Consider the following 17,586-nt stretch of genomic DNA (forward strand, 5'->3'; position numbering starts at 1 on the left):
GTGGGAGCGCACGGATCACACGGACCCATTAAAGTCAATGGGTCCGTGTAAACACGTACCGCACACGGATGCTGTCCGTGTGCGTTTTTCCTGTCATAGGGTTAAAATTGTAAAAATTGTTGCAATACACGGACACGGACAGAACACGGACCTTAAAAATGTACTCACGGACATTACACGGATAGTGTACGTGAGCACACGGACACGGATAACTTCGGTACCATTTTCTCCGGTACCGGAATGATCTGGACGTGTGAGACTGGCCTAAAAGAAAGAAGAGTCCTAGCGGACACACGGACGTGACCATAACGCTACACAGGCGCCGCGCTCTGGCCACAAGTGTTACAACGAGGACAGAGCCCCGGATATGTAATGTGTGACTGACGGACAACCTGTTCTCTCCGGTTCTGGTCTGTCAGGCCCATTACTGGCCATTTCCACACGTCACCCTCATTCCTGTACAGAGCATATCACTGAGTCCCGACTTCCCACATTACAACATACGTGGAAAGTACTAGTGCCGCCTGTGAGAGCGGGCTGACACCTGACCATCGCACCGCAGTGCTCATTGGCTGCTGCTATTGTTAGCTCCGCCCATCGTGTGATTCTCTCCTCACGCGCGTTCTGGCTGCGGCCGCTGTGCTGACTGCTGAAGTCTTCTCAGTCAACATGTTGCCTTGTGTCCCAGCCTGTAGGGTGGAGCTTGCACTGGCCATTGGCTGGCCCCGCCCATGTGTCGGCCAGGCCCGCCCACTGCCAGGCTGTGTAGTGTCTGTCCATTCCTGATACTGACAGTACGTAACGAGGCGGCGGAGGGATGAGGAAGGTTGTGGTGGTCACCGGAGCCAACAGGTGAGCGGAGGCTGCGTGTGCGAGAGAAGGTGGCGTGCATCATCTGTGGGCTCATAGCACCACCTTGCGGCCAGAGTGATCGGACCGGTGCAGCATCATTGTGCCGCTCCACAACCTGCAGGGCATTCCGCTGACGAGCTACCTGTACAGGGCAGGATGGAGCTGTAGTGCGCATGTACGCTAGTCCTTCCCTAGGAGGCACTGCACGTGGCGCCCCCATAAGGAATGACTGGAGCTCCCAGTAGTGTGACCCCCACACTCAGTAACGCATTACCTTCCCTGTGGCAGGTGAGCGCTTCTTTCAGTGGAGAATCCCTTAGGCTGTGTGGAAAAATGTTTAGAATTGAGAGTCCTCAGTGGTTGATACCTGTGTGTGCACACGTTGCGTTTTTTTCGCTATAAAAACGCATACATTATGCATCTCATCATTTAGAATACATAACACAATTTTTGTGCACATGATGCATTTTTCCACGAAAAAACGCATCGCGGTAAACGCAGCATGTTCTTTAATTTTGCCGATTTTTTTTCCCGCTATTCAATGCATTGGGAAGCTCCGGAAAAAAACACATGCGGAGTTCTTGCAGAAAATGTCCGGTTTTGCTCAGGAAATTTCTGCTAAGCAAAACCAGCCATTTTCTGCAAGAAATCCGCATGTGTTTTTTTTCGCGTGTTTTTGACGCGTTTTTTGTGCGGTTTTTTTTTGAGCTTCCCAATGCATTAAATAGCGGGAAAAAACGCAGAAAATCCGCAAAATTAATGAACATGCTGCGTTATTTACCGCGATGCGTTTTTTTCGTGGAAAAACGCATCATGTGCACAAAAATTGTATTGTATTCTAAATTATGGGATGCATAATGTATGCATTTTTTTATAGTGAAAAAAACGCAACGCTCATGGACCCAAAATCTCCAACAGGGCCCTCAGTGGGTGCAAGGATTGATTGCTAACAGACTTTTCATATGAGCAGAGTGACCCTTTGGGCCCCAGAGCCCAGGTGTGAGTGCAGCCCCTAATCACAGGCAGAAGGCCATGTAGTCTGCTGTGCATCAGGGCCGGCTATCACTGCTGGCCTCTGCCCAGGTGATCCACAGGGTGCTCCTGTGTAATAGGGGAGATGTGCCAGGCTGGACCTACAATTAAAGGGGTATTCCAGACGACAAGTGACCACTAGTAAATAACCAGAAAAGCTAATTCTCTGTAGTCACTGTCTGTGAGACTGCTGAGGAGCCGGTCATGTCTGCAAGTGCTTGGTAATTTGTATCTGACTAAGGCTAGTTTCACACTAGCGTTCGGCAGGGCTGCGGATGGCAGCCTTCTTCATCCGTGAAGCCCCGCCCACTGCCGCGCCTCTTCCTTCAGCTCCGCCTACGTCGGCATGTGTCCTGCGTGTCTTTAACATTGGGTACACAGGCCATGCGGATGCCTCCGCATGCGTCGTTTTGAAGCTGCGCCGACTGACGCAGGTCAGCACAGCTTCAAGACGATGCATGTGGAGGCATTAGCATACATCCGCATGGCCTGAGTACCCAATGTTAAAGATAGGGTACGCATGTAGGTGGAGCTGAACGAAGAGGCGCAGCAGTGGGCAGGGCTTCATGGAGAAAGAAGGCTTTCATCCGCAGCCCTGCCCTGTGCTTGGAGGCACAATTATGATAGTGTCCGGCATGATTGTAAATGTCCGGTATGTGTCGCATAGGGAGTCTGCGCAGTAAGCCTGTAGTATTGTTGTTCTAGGACCTGTAGTCCCACAAGTATTTGTATAGTTTATAGAGGGAGGCTTGCAGGGATAGTTTGAGAGCTGGGCGGGTCAAACTAGCCACACACATCTCTCACCTATGGGAGTGGTTACAACTATGTAATGTGACCAGGGTGTGGTTCACAGGGGTTCAGAGTGTGAGTTCCTGTATAGCCTGTCTGTTGGAATGTCCTGGGATGGACTGGATTCCTGGAAGCACATGGTGAGGTCTTGTGCTTCCAGAAAAACCTGATCAGAAAACCTGATGCTGAGGACCTGGAGTGTGTGAAGTACTCTAAGGTCCCAGAGAAACGGGACGAAGCTAAGGATGTCACCGCTGAGACCCCTGAGAGGGCTGAAGGTGACCGTGCTGAGTCCAAGTGTGCAGAGGTGGAGGAAGCCACCAAAGGTGTGGGGTCTGTAGCAGATACCTTCTTGAGTGATGGAAACTCAACCAAACCAGAGGATGGGAGAAGCGAGTTGAGGAGGATCCAAGAAGCAGTAGAAACTCAGTTAACGCAAGAGAAGCTTCGGAGACAGGCTGCTGAGTGCTGAGTGGGTGCCTTGGAGAAAGGTGTCTGAGCTCAGAGGTCACCTGTCAACGTGGCAAACTGTGACCAACGCCCTAAAGGAAGATGTGGAAGTGCTCAAAGAAGCACTAAGAGGCCCTCTACAAGAGGAGAAGATTGTAGTCGCAGACTCATAGCGGCCGTGCCAGACTGATAATGAGGAGAAGCTGCCAATGCCTGTCTTGGCCAGGGGTCTGGAAGAGTGTAAAGCGGAGGAAGAGTTGGCGCTAAAAGCAGAACAAGACAGTCACCGGTCGTGGCAGATGTCTTGATGGAAATGTTCAAGGCATAACGGGAGCCGTCTGTTCATGAAGAGAGTGAGACCTCACTCTTCAAATGCGTGTTAAAGGTACCCGATGACGCGCAAGAGGCATGTATCGGTAAGGGTGTGCATGAGGCCTTTAAAAAAGCAGTAGAAGCATATAGTGTGCACTGGGACCGGAAACTCAGCAGTTGGTGATACTGTTGACTAGGGAAGTCACAGCGAAGTGGGTGACTATCCTGAAGGATATGCATCTACAATGTCTTCGCACGAAACAGATGATCCTGTTGAATAGAGAAGCCGCTCCACGTTTGGAGCATGCCAGGAAAGCTCAAAGTCGGCTGGGCTTTGTGGAAGACATCATTCAAGTACCCAGAAATCTGGTGGGGAAAGTCATTGGAAGATTTGGAAAAGTGATGCAGGACCTGGTGAATAGATCCGGTGTGGCACAGTGAGGATTCCGGATGATGGTGAAGTCCAGGTAGCTGGTGAAGATGGAATGGTTCCATTTGTCATAATTGGCTCAGTAGAAAGTCTTAAGAACATTCGAATGCTTCTTGAATACCGGGTGACTTACCTGCGGGAGATAGAGCAGCTAAGACTAGACCGGCTTCAGATTAATAAACAGCTGCAGAATATAAGATGGTGACCACTTCCAATCCGGGGTCTGGAGATACGAAAAGTTACCCTAAAGAATGGAAGAGTTCAAAGTAGAGACTCCTCTGTTAGCTCAAGGCTGAGTGACCCAGGCGGGAGACCCGGTAGCGGACATAGTAACGAAGAGTCAGACTCGGATCAGTCACTAGGCTTGACTGGACGGTGGACTCATGACTAGTGTTGAGCATTCCGATGCTGCAAGTATCGGGTATCGGCCGATACTTGCTGTATCGGAATTTCCGATACCGAGATCCGATATTTTTGTGATATCGGGTATCGGTATCGAAACAACATTAATGTAAAAATGTGTAAAAGAAAGAATTAAAATAAAAAATATCGCTATACTCACCTGTCCGACGCAGCCTGGACCTCAGCGAAGGAACCGGCAGCGTTGTTTGTTTAAAATTCGCGCTTTTACTTGGTTACGTGAATTCCCGGCTTGTGATTGGTCAGGGCGGCCATGTTGCCGGGACGCGGACCAATCACAGCAAGCCGTGACGAAATTACGTCACGGCTTGCTGTGATTGGTCCGCGTCCCGGCAACATGGCCGCCATTAACCAATCACAAGCCGTGACGTCACGGGAGGCTGGACTTGCGCGTTTTTTTAAAAAGCGCGCGTGTCCAGCCTCCAGTGACGTCCCGGCTTATGATTGGTCACGGCGCCATGTTGCCGGGACGCGGACCAATCACAGCAAGCCGTGACGAAATTACGTCACGGCTTGCTGTGATTGGTCCGCGTCCCGGCAACATGGCCGCCATTAACCAATCACAAGCCGTGACGTCACGGGAGGCTGGACACGCGCGTTTTTTAAAAAGTGCGCAAGTCCAGCCTCCCGTGACGTCACGGCTTGTGATTGGTTAATGGCGGCCATGTTGCCGGGACGCGGACCAATCACAGCAAGCCGTGACGTAATTTCGTCATGGCTTGCTGTGATTGGTCCGCGTCCCGGCAACATGGCCGCCCTGACCAATCACAAGCCGGGAATTCACGTAACCAAGTAAAAGCGCGAATTTTAAACAAACAACGCTGCCGGTTCCCTCGCTGAGGTCCCGGCTGCGTCGGACAGGTGAGTATAGCGATATTTTTTATTTTAATTCTTTCTTTTACACATTTATATGGTTCTCAGGGCCTGAAGGAGAGTTTCCTCTCCTTCAGACCCTGGGAACCATCAGGAATACCGTCCGATACTTGAGTCCCATTGACTTGTATTGGTATCGGGTATCGGTATCGGATTGGATCCGATACTTTGCCGGTATCGGCCGATACTTTCCGATACCGATACTTTCAAGTATCGGACGGTATCGCTCAACACTACTCATGACCGCAACAACAGTGTGAGGCGGCCATGGAAAGAAAGGTCACGTGAAAGGGCACACTTGTAAAGTGGGTTCACTAAAAAGGGTCTGGTGACACAGACAGATGGTGACTCAAGGGTTGAAGCCCAAGGCCGGCAAACTGACCGCTGGGGGCGGGGGAGGCCTCACAAAGGTGTGATGCTGAATGATGCCCAAAACTGACTGAGACGGTCCTTTCGACTTGTAGGGCAAGGAGACATGGGTACCCAGTTTCGGGATCCCTGGTTTATGTCAAGTGTTCAACCCCGCAAGTTTGAACAGAGGGAGAAGGTATGTGGTGCAGTGACACATGTTACAGCCAGGGGGCGCTGTGTGTGCACTTCAGGATGCGCTTGGAAGCACAATTATGGTGATAATGATAGTGTCCGGCATGATTGTAAATGGCCGGTATGTGTTGCAGAGGGAGTCTGCGCTGTAAGCCTGTAGTATTGTTGTTCAGGGACCTGTAGTCCCACAAGTATTTGTATAGTTTATAGAGGGAGGCTTGCAGGGATAGTTTGAGAGCTGAGCGGGTCGAACTAGCCACACACACCTCCCACCTATGGGAGTGGTTACAACTATGTAATGTGACCAGGGTGTGGGTCACAGGGGTTCAGAGTATGAGTTCCTGTATAGCCTGTTTGTTGGAATGTCCTAGGATGGACTGGATTCCTGGAAGCACCTGATGAGGCTATGGACTGAATGGCCAGTGTGTTGGACTGGATTCTGGAAGCACATGGTGAGGCTATGGACTGAATGGCCAGTGTGTTGGAATGTCCTGGGATGGACTGGATTCCTGGAAGCACATGGTGAGGCCATGGACTGTATGGTCAGTGTGTTGGAATGTCCTGAAGTGGACTGGATTCCTGGAAGCACACGGTGAGACCATGGACTGAAGGCCTGTGTGTTGGACGTGCCTGGGACTGGACTTCCTGAATAGCGCACAGAGACGCCGTATCTGCAGAGCCTGTGATGGCTACTGTGTTGGGGAAGCTACAGTTCCTACTGACTTTCCCTGTGCACGTGTGGGTCCTTCGCTGCGCGTTGCTGCCGGCGTCTGTTTTGGGTGGTGCGCTTACGTAATCTTCTATGGGTGGTCTTGTGGACGGGCCGTCTGATGACGCCGGTGGTGACGTGGGTGTCTCGGCTTTGGGCTGCGCATGCGCCGCTATAGGGTTGGGCTCTATGACGCGGCAAACATTTTGTCTCTTCATTCTACTGCGGTACTATAAAATGTAAGTCCAAATCTGATGATGCCACTCCCCCGGAAGAAGGCACACGCAGCCGAAACACGCGTTGGGGTCATGGCACCATCAGAACAAAGGTAATAGAGATGAGGTGATGTTGTTACAACTATTGTCGCTGTGCCCGCTTTACTTGTGTATACGTGGTGGGATGTGATCTCTATGCCTCTGCAAGCAAGAGTAGTTGAATACCCACTTGGTTAGTTTTATATTGGGACAATAGGTGATTTAAACATTTTTTTACAACCGCCTTTTGGTCTGTGGTGTCTAGTGTTTGTATTAGTACCTCACTATTCATACTATTTATGGTATTTTTATGTTATTTTTTCAATAAAATCTATCAATTAACTTTTTATGTGGAGAAGTCAGTAATAATAATAATCTTTATTTATATAGCGCCAACATATTCCGCAGCGCTTTACAGTTTAACAGTTTCAAACACAACAGTCATAGGTAACAACGTTAACAATACAATAATAAAGCAAAATAAGACGACCCTGCTCGTGAGAGCTTACAATCTACAATGAGGTGGGGGAGATACAAAGTACGGGTGTGTATTTACAATGATGGTCCAGCCATCTTCAGGGGGTGGGGCGTAGATGGAGATAGTGAATGGGCTACAAACACACAAACATAAAATGACTTTGATTAGTTAACGTGGTAGGCCGCTCTGAACAAATGTGTTTTGAGCGAGCGCCTAAAACTATGCAAGTTGTGGATGGTCCTAATATCTTGGGGTAGTGCATTCCAGAGGATTGGCCCAGCACGGGAGAAGTCTTGGAGTCGGGAGTGGGAGGTATGGATTAGTGCAGAGGTTAGTTGAAAGTCATTTGCAGAGCGCAGCGGTCGGCGAGGCCGATAGACAGAAATGAGGGAGGAGATGTAAGGGGGTACCGCACTGTGGAGAGCTTTGTGGGTGAGAACAAGTGCTTTGAATTGTATCCTGTAATGAATGGGCAGCCAGTGTAATGACTGGCGAAGAGCAGATGCATCTGAGTAACGATTAGCCAGATGGACAACCCTGGCTGCCGCATTAAGGATAGACTGGAGAGGGGAAAGTCGAGTAAGAGGGAGGCCAATTAATAGAGCATTGCAGTAGTCCAGGCGGGAGTGGATTAGGGCGACAGTGAGGGTTTTTGTTGTCTGCATGGTGAGAAAAGGCCGGATTCTAGAGATGGTTTTTTTTAGGTGTAAGCGGCACTAGCGGGTAAGAGATTGTATATGGGAGGTGAAAGAGAGATCGGAGTCAAACACTCAGACAGCCTTCCTGCTGCCGGGGTGTTATTATGGTGCCACCCACGGAGAGGGAAATGTCAGGTTTAGGGAGGTTAGTAGATGGTGGGAGCAGAAGAAGTTCAGTTTTGGAGAGGCTGAGTTTCAGATAGAGAGCGGACATGATGTTGGAGACTACAGACAGTCAGTGGCGTTCTGTAGTACAGCGGGGGTAAGGTCAGGGAATGACGTGTATAGTTGTGTGTCATCAGCATAAAGATGGTACTGAAAGCCAAATCTGCCGATGGTCTGTCCAATTGGGGCTGTGTAGAGGAAGAAGAGAAGGGGGCCAAGTACTGAGCCCTGAGGTACCCCAACAGTGAGAGGAAGAGGAGATGAAGTGGAGCCAGAGAACAGAACACTGAAGGAGCGGTCAGAAAGGTAGGAGGAGAACCAGGAGAGAGCAGTGTCCTTAATGCCTAGAGAGTAGGAGAGGGTGGTCAACTGTTATGATCCGGTGACCTTGGAGCCGCATGAGACTTTCTCAGGAGTAGGTGGAACCTGTACTGACCGCAAACCCTAAACTGTCACCGCAACTAGAAGTAGCCGTGGGGTGTACCTAACACATCCTAGACACCTCGACACAGCCGGAGGACTAAATACCCCTATAGATGGAAATGGGAATTCTATCTTGCCTCAGAGCAGAACCCCAAAGGATAGGCAGCCCCCCACAAATATTGACTGTGAGTATTAGAGGAAAGACACACGCAGGCAGAAATCAGGATTTAGCAAAAGAGGCCACGCTAGCTAAATAGGAAAGGATAGGACAGAATACTAAGCGGTCAGTATTAAAACCCTAAAAATATCCACAGCAGGTAATACAAAAGTTCCACCATCTAACTAAAGACATGGAATGTATATCTGCATCTCCTGAGAATCCAACTAGACTAAAATATCCAAACACAGTCTAAGCTGGACAAGAAAAAACATTGAATAGTACTGAATTGTAAAGCACACAGCATGTGTGCTACAAAAACAAAACCAGACACTTATCTTTGCTGATTTGGCAGCAGGGCAGGAGGAACCAGACAGAGATGCAAAACCTCCAAGAACAATGGGACAACTGGCAAGGGCTAATGAATCCTGCACACCTAAATATCCCAGTCAGAGCTGCAATCAGCAGGGACACCTGCCCAGGATTGCAACCCAGGGACAACTGCATTACTACCAACAACCACCGGAGGGAACCCAAGAGCAGAATTCACAACAGTCAACAGTGTCGAAAGCTGCAGAAAGGTCAAGGAGAATGAGCAGAGAGTGGTCACTGTTACATTTTGCTGTCAGAAGCTCATTGGTCACCTTGATGAGTGCAGTTTCTGTCGAATGTAGGGGGTGGAAACCGGACTGTGAAGGGTCTAGGAGCGAATGAGTAGAGGTAACGGGTAAGGCGGGAGTACATCAGGCGCTCCAAGAGTTTTGAGATGAAGGGGAGATTGGAGACTGGTCTGTAGTTGTTTGTGCATGATGGGTCGAGGGTGGGTGTTTTTAGTAATGGAGTAATGATAGTGTTTGAAGGAGGAGGGGAAAATGCCAGAGGAGAGGGAGAGATAAAAAATTGTAGTTAGGTGAGTTGTGACGACTGGAGAGAGAGACTGGAGGAGGTGTGAGGGAATGGTGTCAGTGGTGCATGTAGTCGGACGAGAAGAGGAGAGGAGCTTGGAGACTTCTTCTGTGATGGGATCGAATGTGGAGCGTGAGCCAGGGGAGATGCAGGGAGGGATGGGAGTCATTGCACTTGGTGTCTGGGAGCGGATTTCCTGACGGATATTGTCTATTTTCTCTATAAAGTGGGAAGCCAGGTCATCAGCACAAATGTCTGTGATAGGGTCTTGTGCTTTTGGCCTGAGGAGGGAGTGAAGGGTGTTAAAAAATTTTTGGGGGTTGTTGGATAGTGAGGAGATCAGGGTGGTGTAGTAGGACTGTTTGGCGAGGTGAAGGGCAGAGTTATAGGTCCTTAACATAAATTTGAAGTGTATGAAGGCTTCTGGTGCGCGTGTTTTCCTCCATAAGTGTTCAGCACTCCTAGAGCATCGCTGGAGAAATCGGGTTTGCGATGTGAGCCAGGGCTGTTTCATTCTGTGTTTGGAGGTTCTGAGGGTGAGGGGAGCTACTTGGTCAAGGGTGCTTCTAAGAGTGTCGCTGTAGTGATGTACAGCCAGATCAGGACAGGAAAAAGAAGAGATTGGAGACAACGATGAGTGTAGGGAGTCTGAAAGTGTATGAGGGTTAATGGCATGTAGATTTCTTAATGTGTGGTAGGTAGGAGAGTGCTGGGGTGGGCGAGGAATTGTGAGTGTGAAGGATAGAATGTTGTGGTCAGAGAGGGGAAGCGGTGAGTTATCTAGGTAGGAGATTGAACAGAGCCGGACAAAGACCAGGTCCAGGGTGTTACCGTCTGTGTGTTTCAGAGGTTGAGAGCTGTGAGAGGCCTAGAGATGTGGTTAGTGATAGAAGCTGGGATGCAGATGTGGAAGTGGGGCTGTTAATGGGGATGTTGAAGTCTCCCAGGATAAGGGTTGGGAGTTCTGAGAACATGAAGTGCGGCAGCCAGGCAGAAAAATGGTCCAGGAAGTGGGTGGGTGAGCCTGGAGGCCAGTATATGACCGCTACTCTGAGGGAGAGGGGACGAAAGAGCCTGATGGTGTGGACCTCAAAAGAAGGGAATGAGAGTGATGGAACTGGGGGTATAACCTGGAACATGCATTGTGGGGACAAGGGTATGCCGACTCCACCACCAGGTCTGTTTGTGGGTCTTGGGGAATGGGAGAATTGTAAGCCACCATGGGAAATGGCAGCAGGGGAGACAGTGTCAGAATCCTGGATCCAGGTTTCAGTGAGGGCCAACTGATTCAGAGAGTTGTTCAGAAAGTAGTTGTGCAGGAACGGAAGCTTGTTACATACAGACCGTGGATTCCAAAGGGCACAATTGAAAGAGAGAGATGAGGGAGTGCAAGTAATATTAATAAGGTTAGTATGGTTTTGATATAAGGTAGGGTAGCGGTTGAGGATGGGGGACCGGGGTTGGGGGAGATGTCCCCCAAAATCAGTAGGAGTAGAAAGATAAAAAGCAAGTAGTTTTTGGAAGTGTATGAAGTTTTTTGTGCAGTGTGTTTGGGCAAGATGGGCTGAGGTTTTTCAGGAAGGTGAGAAGTGCATGGGAGCTGTACATGGGAGAGGGAAGGAGAGAGGAGCTGATGTATTTGAGTCGTGGTGGGGGGATTGGGCTTTCAATGTGTATGGCAAGGGAACACATGAGGATAGGAATAAAGCACATGGATAGAAGGGAGAGCAGAGTGTGGGTTACCTGACTCCTGCCCTGACTAACCGCCATGGAATAACTGCTGTATCACGACGTTTATCTTCGTGACGCTTTGCTTCTGGGACGCTTGCGTGCACCCCTACATGCGTGCACCCCTAAGGATGTTTCTAAATTTATAGTCTAGACTGCTGGGTCAGAAGAGATGGATTGTGGGATAATTTGGCAGCTGGGGCCAGCACACCAGGGGGTGATTAAATGATCAAACACATTGTGGCTGGCAACATCTATATGCCTTAACACCTTCAACAAGATAATATCTAGAGTGACCACAGTCATGGATATACATCAAACAGTGAGTAAAACGTACAATGCAACAAATGAATTATACCAATCATTAAGCGGGCACATTAAAATATGTTGCTAGATGCTAGCGTGGCAGATGACAGACAGCAAGCAGAGGGAGTTTATACCATTAGAGTCTATTGCAGCAGAAGAGACCGCTATCAGAGGTAGGAAGTTGCACCATTTGAATGTATTGTATTGTCAGTATAGGTTATATAGTTCCTACTGCGGGTCTGGACTATCTGAGGTGCCCTGGTCATAAGGACGGTGACCCCAGTGAGGCAGCTTTCCCCTGGGAACTAGCACAGGAGTCCGTGTGTGGAGCAGAGCTCCTGTAAGGTAACTCCAGAAAAAGGGGTTACAGGCAGAGACGTATCTGCAGTGGAACAGACTGTCGGTGGTTAATGTTTTCCGTTGATGTAAATAATGAACCGTTCGTGGTGCGGTTTATGAGGTTTAATAAACCGGATAGACTGTTTATGTGGAAAAACCGTGCCCGAGTGCTTTAATCCCTTGCCAAGCGAGTGTCCCCCAACCCACTCGGGTAGCGTTATCTCACAATATGTTTAGGTTCACACTGACCTTTTGTTTTTTTTCTAGCTGCACTTTTTCTGGTTACAAGGAATGACTTAAATTCAACAACTATATTGAAATCATCTCAATGCGTGCTGGACATGAAAGTGTTACTCATACAGCAAAAATTTCCGCTCTGAACATAGCCCCTGTAGGGACTTGCTCTTTGTAGCTATTTAATGTCTATTTGTGTGTGTTCAGTGAGACCATGATTAAGGCCTTGTCACAGGCCGAAACATGTTGGTTCTAGATGTCCAGTGGCTGATCTGACCATGTAACTGTGCTCTTTTATATTTTTCAACTATTCTTCAATAAAATGGAAGTTTTATAATATAAGACCTTTTGAAGGTGCAGCGAATTCTTCATCGCCGGGTCATACACATTTTCCTGTAGAATTATGTTCCATGTTGTGCAGATGCGAGAATGTGTGTATCATTGGCCAATAGATGAGTCGTTCGTGTTGCCAGCACACCACTGTGTTGTATGTGCATAGTATGCGCAGTATGAAATGTTATCACGTGAACTCCCAATCTATGGCCCTGAGCACATACTGGCACATGTGCAAAGTTCTTGTAAGCCCGGTATCACACATGCGAGAAACATCGCCTAGTCTGGCATGTTAATAACCGGAACTCGAGCTGAGCGTGCGGCCGCATAGCAATACATGCAGCCGCACTCTCCACTCCCGAGTGCCAGCGGCAGTGCCGGGTATTAACATGCGAGACTCGGCCGTGTTTCTCGCATGTGTGATCCCGGCCTTACATGCCAGCTGGCTCTATAACTCGGACCAGTGAAATGCAAGAAAACATCACCTTGCGCTCTGACCAATGCTATTCAATGAGATAGCGCTCATCTGCAAGTTTTTCCTCAGCTCTAATCAAACTGAGCAAAAAAAATTGCATCCTGCAAGTGGATACGAGAATCACAATCACCACTGTAGGTCAATGGGTGCAAGAAAAAAATCGGAAAGCACACAGACATTGCTTGTGGCTCTAGTGTGATTTTTACACACACATCTCAAAGGAAACCTGAAATTTATCAGCCAAATACAGTGCGTTCACAGCTAGAACCGTTAGAATAGATATATAGAATAGAAAGGATAAATGTCCTGTAGATATTTAATGTCACAATCCCCCTACGTATAATAAACAAACACCCTTTAGTGGCTTTCATGTGGCAGTAATGGGGGTGTCTGATGGCTGCCTCTCCATTACTAACACCAGGGCTTGATCTCAGCTGACACTGCACAGCTGACATTAACCCCATAAACCATTACCCTGATTGCACCCGAGTAATCTAGAAGAACCGGTCTAAGCGCCAAAATTGGCACATCTAATGTGATGTGCCAATTTTGGGGCGGCTGCAGACTGGTATTTTTAGGCTGGGAAGGGCCCAATAGCCAGGGACCTTCCTAGCCTGATAATATAATCCCACAGCTAATAATCCTATAGAAAGCATTAGGCTATGGAGCGATGACAATTGTCAGTCGGTCTGGGTATCCATAATTAATAAAGATCCGAATTTTAATCAAGCATCAATGCCAAAAAAGTGGAGGTATCAAAAGGTAATACATGCACGTTTTATTGAAATATCAACTATAAATCAAATATATATATATATATATATATAATACACAAATTATGTAGACAACACATGGTGAGTGGGAGACAGCAGTTAAAAGGCAGCCAGCATGCATGGATGGTAAAAGTAATGCTGGCAAAAGACAAAAAAACCGAGCATCTCAGCTACAGCAACGTACTAGTATGTGCTATATGGTCATTATAGGGTTGATGATAGATAAATGTCAATAGTTATAAAGAAAAAATGAGAAACAATCCCAAATGTGCAATCAATCAGTCAGGGTTATTCAATCCCTAAGGGTTAAATCCCGATTTATTTATTTATTTTTTTTTTTTTCCAAGAGACCAGAAGCACATAGTGATATTACCCAGGCAACTATAACATGTAGGTATACCATTCAGAGTAAAGCATAATTACCTTAGGACATGTTTATCATAAAGTGCCGATGTGCTGTAAACCGAGGAGGCCTCGACACACGTTTCACCGTCGTGGCTTCGTCAGGAGACGTGAAATATAAGCCCGCAGCTGTCTGCTTTACCTGGGCTGGTTCTCAAAAATGGGTGGACACTAAAGGGTGAAAGTTTATTATATGTAGGAGGCTTGGGAAATTATGTCTACAGGACATCTAGCTATTCTGTCTGTATTTATCTTTATATAAGATTGCTTTAGAAGTTTTGTAAACTATCTTTAAGTGACATAGAGATTACAGTATGTAAAAGATGATGTTAAAAATGCATTGCATACCCATGTCATACTAGGTGAGAAAAATTGCATTGTACTTGCATGACACTAGTCCTACTTTTCTGGATCTACATCATAGCTATTTTTTTATATGTTTGTGTGACTGCAGGCTACACAGAGTATCACTGTGTCTATAGCCAGGATGATTCTTGCAGTAGCCCCTTCCAAGGAGAACTAATTTGGGTTGAGATACAAGGATCTCCAGATCTGCCATTATTTGTCTAAAATAAATACGATGCATCGGAGATAAGAAAATAACACACAGCCAGTGTCTGTCCGTGTACAATTCTTGTCTGAATCTCAGACGCACAGTCACAAGTCTTTATTATAACCACAAAGATCAGGAGAAGTGGGAATGGTTTCTTACATTACCTAAGAAAAAAATATTTTTGTGTTGTAAATTATGGTTTCTGTTGAATTCCTTTCAAACTGGCTCTGTGCAGCTTACTGTACTTTCAGAAACTAAGTATTATTTAACACACAGACACCTATATATGAGATATAATGTCCTGTTATTGTTTTTATTAATAACTCTTATAAAGCTAATACTAAAATACAAAATTATCAAAGTTATATTTGGGTACATTGTATTGTCTAATGAATAATAAGCAAAGTATAAATATTTGCCATATCATGATGTATCATGAAATAATCCAGTATGATTTTGAGGGCAGTGGCTTTCCTGGCACAGTATCATATTTTGTGTTCTGTATTTCAGTGGCATTGGTTTGTCTCTGTGTGAGCGACTTCTTTCTCAAGATGACCACATCCGCTTGTGCTTGGCTTGTCGGAATATGCAGAGAGCAGAAGTTGCACATTCTGCCCTTTTATCTTCTCACCCGTCAGCTGATATCCGCATTGTGCAAGTCGATTTTGGTAGCATAAAGTCAGTGTTAAAAGGAGCAAAGATGCTTAAAGAAAGGCAAGTATAAAATGCATGGATGTGTATGACAGATCGGGTGAGTTTTTTCCTTATAGGAGCGATGTGCGTATTACATTAACTCTCATATTTAGCCCCTTCCTGACATCCACTGTATGGTACAAGTTGGGTTCTGAGCCCACATCACACCTGGGCAGATTCCTGCCGTGTTACATGGCCGGCATCGGCCTCTAATTGCAGTAAATCACATAAATGCTGCTCAGTATCTGACAAGCAATTGGTCTCATCGTTCCAGGAGCCCAGTGGCCTTTTTCCTGCAGAAGGCCCTCATGGCTGCCAAGTAGGTACTCCTGTGGAGCCTTAAAATGTGTAAAAACATGTTTAAAATGAACCTAATTTTGAGTCATCTTTTAGTACCCATTAAAAATAAGGGTCCCGATTCATCAAGGCTGGTGTTATTCACGTCAGTCTTGATGTGGGAGTGTGTTGGAGTCAGAAGCTCCTGATTCATTAAGAGGCGCACACCTCTTAATGAATCAGGAGTATCTGAGAAGTGGCGTGCCTAACCACAAATCCCACTTCTGTCAATGACTGGAGTAAGATTTCTGGTGTACCTCTCAGCTCGTCATGACCCCATCCTGTCCCCCACTCCACCCAGCAAAGGTGAGTGAAACTGGCAATTCCATGTTGCACAAAAATTTGTTGACTTTTCAAAGCAATTTGTATCAGAATTCTGGCATAATTACTTTGATGAATTGGGATCAAAGACTTAAAAAAACAAAAACACATTCAGCACTATCGCATCTGTGAAACTTTAGAATTATCATTTTTTCAGTCACTGTATCTTTGCAAGGAAGAAGCTGTAAAAAGTGGTTGAGACACTGCATGCAAAGCAAAAGTGTATCAATAAAAAGGTCCGCTTGGAACACTGCAAGCGAGCCCTAAGGCTGTATAACATCGGATGCGATAGGCTAATGGCTCCTGCTCTGCGGCGAGCCGGAGCGGAGTGTCAGTGCTCTGTGCCCCGATCCTCTCACATGAGAGAATCCCAGCACAGGTGTGGTGGAGGCGGAGTAGTTTCTCCATCTCCTCTGCTGCCAGCATCTGCAGGAATCGCACTGCACTCTGACATCCGAGTGCAATGCGATGTTCCACATGCACCCATAGGCTGGTATGGGTACATATTATCCAATTATCGCAGTATCCTACGATTTTCTCATTCTGATTCGGCATGCGAAAACAATTGCAAATGTGCTCTGTCCCATAGTATAACACTGGGTTGAGTGCAATCCATTTTTTATTTTTTTTCTAACCTGATCGCTCCTATCAGCCCTGACACAGGGCCATCAATGGAAAAATAAAGTGTGTATCTCTTTCTCAAAACATTGTTTGCTCTATCTGAATTTAAACAATTTTCCATATCTTTTTGACTATGAGACACACTTTTAAAGAAAAACGGCTGCTAAAAAGTGTGTGTCTCTTATATTCTGGAGGCAGCTTCCTGTGATGGAGGAGAAAGCCGACACAGCATCCTTCCTGATAACAGAACTGCCCTCTCTCCTCCTGCCCCACACTGATCTTCGTGATCGGTGCAGAACAGGAGAGGAAGCTGCAGCAGCTGAGCAGCTGAAGGGACCTTCTACCATAGTAACTGAAGGACTGCTTAGGTCATTTGACTGATCACATGACCTGAAAGGTCCTTGCGTTAATGGAGTATAAGGTCCTTCGACTGCTCAGCTCGTGCAGCTTCCTTTCACATCTCATCAGGAACAGCAAGATGTGGTAATGTGTAAGTGTAAATGTACATGTCATAGAGCTGTATGTGTACAAATGTGCATGTAGCAGAGGGGAGTGCTTGTAAATATTCATGCATCGGTGGTGTTTGTAAATGTACATGTTACAGAGCTTTGTGTGTGGAAATATGCACGTAGCAGAGCTTTGTGTGTCTGTAAATGTACATAAATACACACTACAGAGAAACGCTAAAGCTACATTCTCGTAATGAGGTTTTGAAGCATTTTTGACGCTGCATATTTTTGCTTAGTCAAAAAACAGCATCAAAGGATATGTGCCCAGCCCACGATCAGGAACTGCTGCGGGTTTGACATTGTGTATTCATGCAGTTTCAAACACACAGCGTCCAGATGTGACAGCATAGAGGATGGGATTTCTAGATATCCAATGTCCACTATGCGTACACCGACGCCCGCGGATCATCCACGGAGACTGAAATGCAGCGCGTCTTTCAAGACCACAGCATGTCAATTTGACTAGTGTCTC

General features: G+C 46.9%; 1 protein-coding gene across 4 annotated transcripts in view; it reads left to right on the top strand.

The window, feature by feature from the left end:
* Positions 1-587: 587 nt before the first annotated feature.
* Positions 588-17,586, top strand: part of HSD17B7 (hydroxysteroid 17-beta dehydrogenase 7) — a 121,643-nt gene continuing 104,644 nt past the window's right edge. The window contains exons 1-2 of one of the 4 annotated variants that reach the window (XM_077277398.1): positions 588-852; positions 15,145-15,348. In XM_077277398.1, coding sequence (XP_077133513.1) covers positions 818-852; positions 15,145-15,348 — 239 coding nt within the window. In that variant the 5' untranslated portion in view covers positions 588-817. The remainder of the gene's footprint in view (positions 853-15,144; positions 15,349-17,586) is intronic. The other 3 variants (XM_077277400.1, XM_077277401.1, XM_077277399.1) reach the window with 3 other exon arrangements.

Source organism: Ranitomeya variabilis, chromosome 8 (genome assembly GCF_051348905.1).
Source record: "Ranitomeya variabilis isolate aRanVar5 chromosome 8, aRanVar5.hap1, whole genome shotgun sequence".
Taxonomy (NCBI): Eukaryota; Metazoa; Chordata; class Amphibia; order Anura; family Dendrobatidae; genus Ranitomeya; species Ranitomeya variabilis.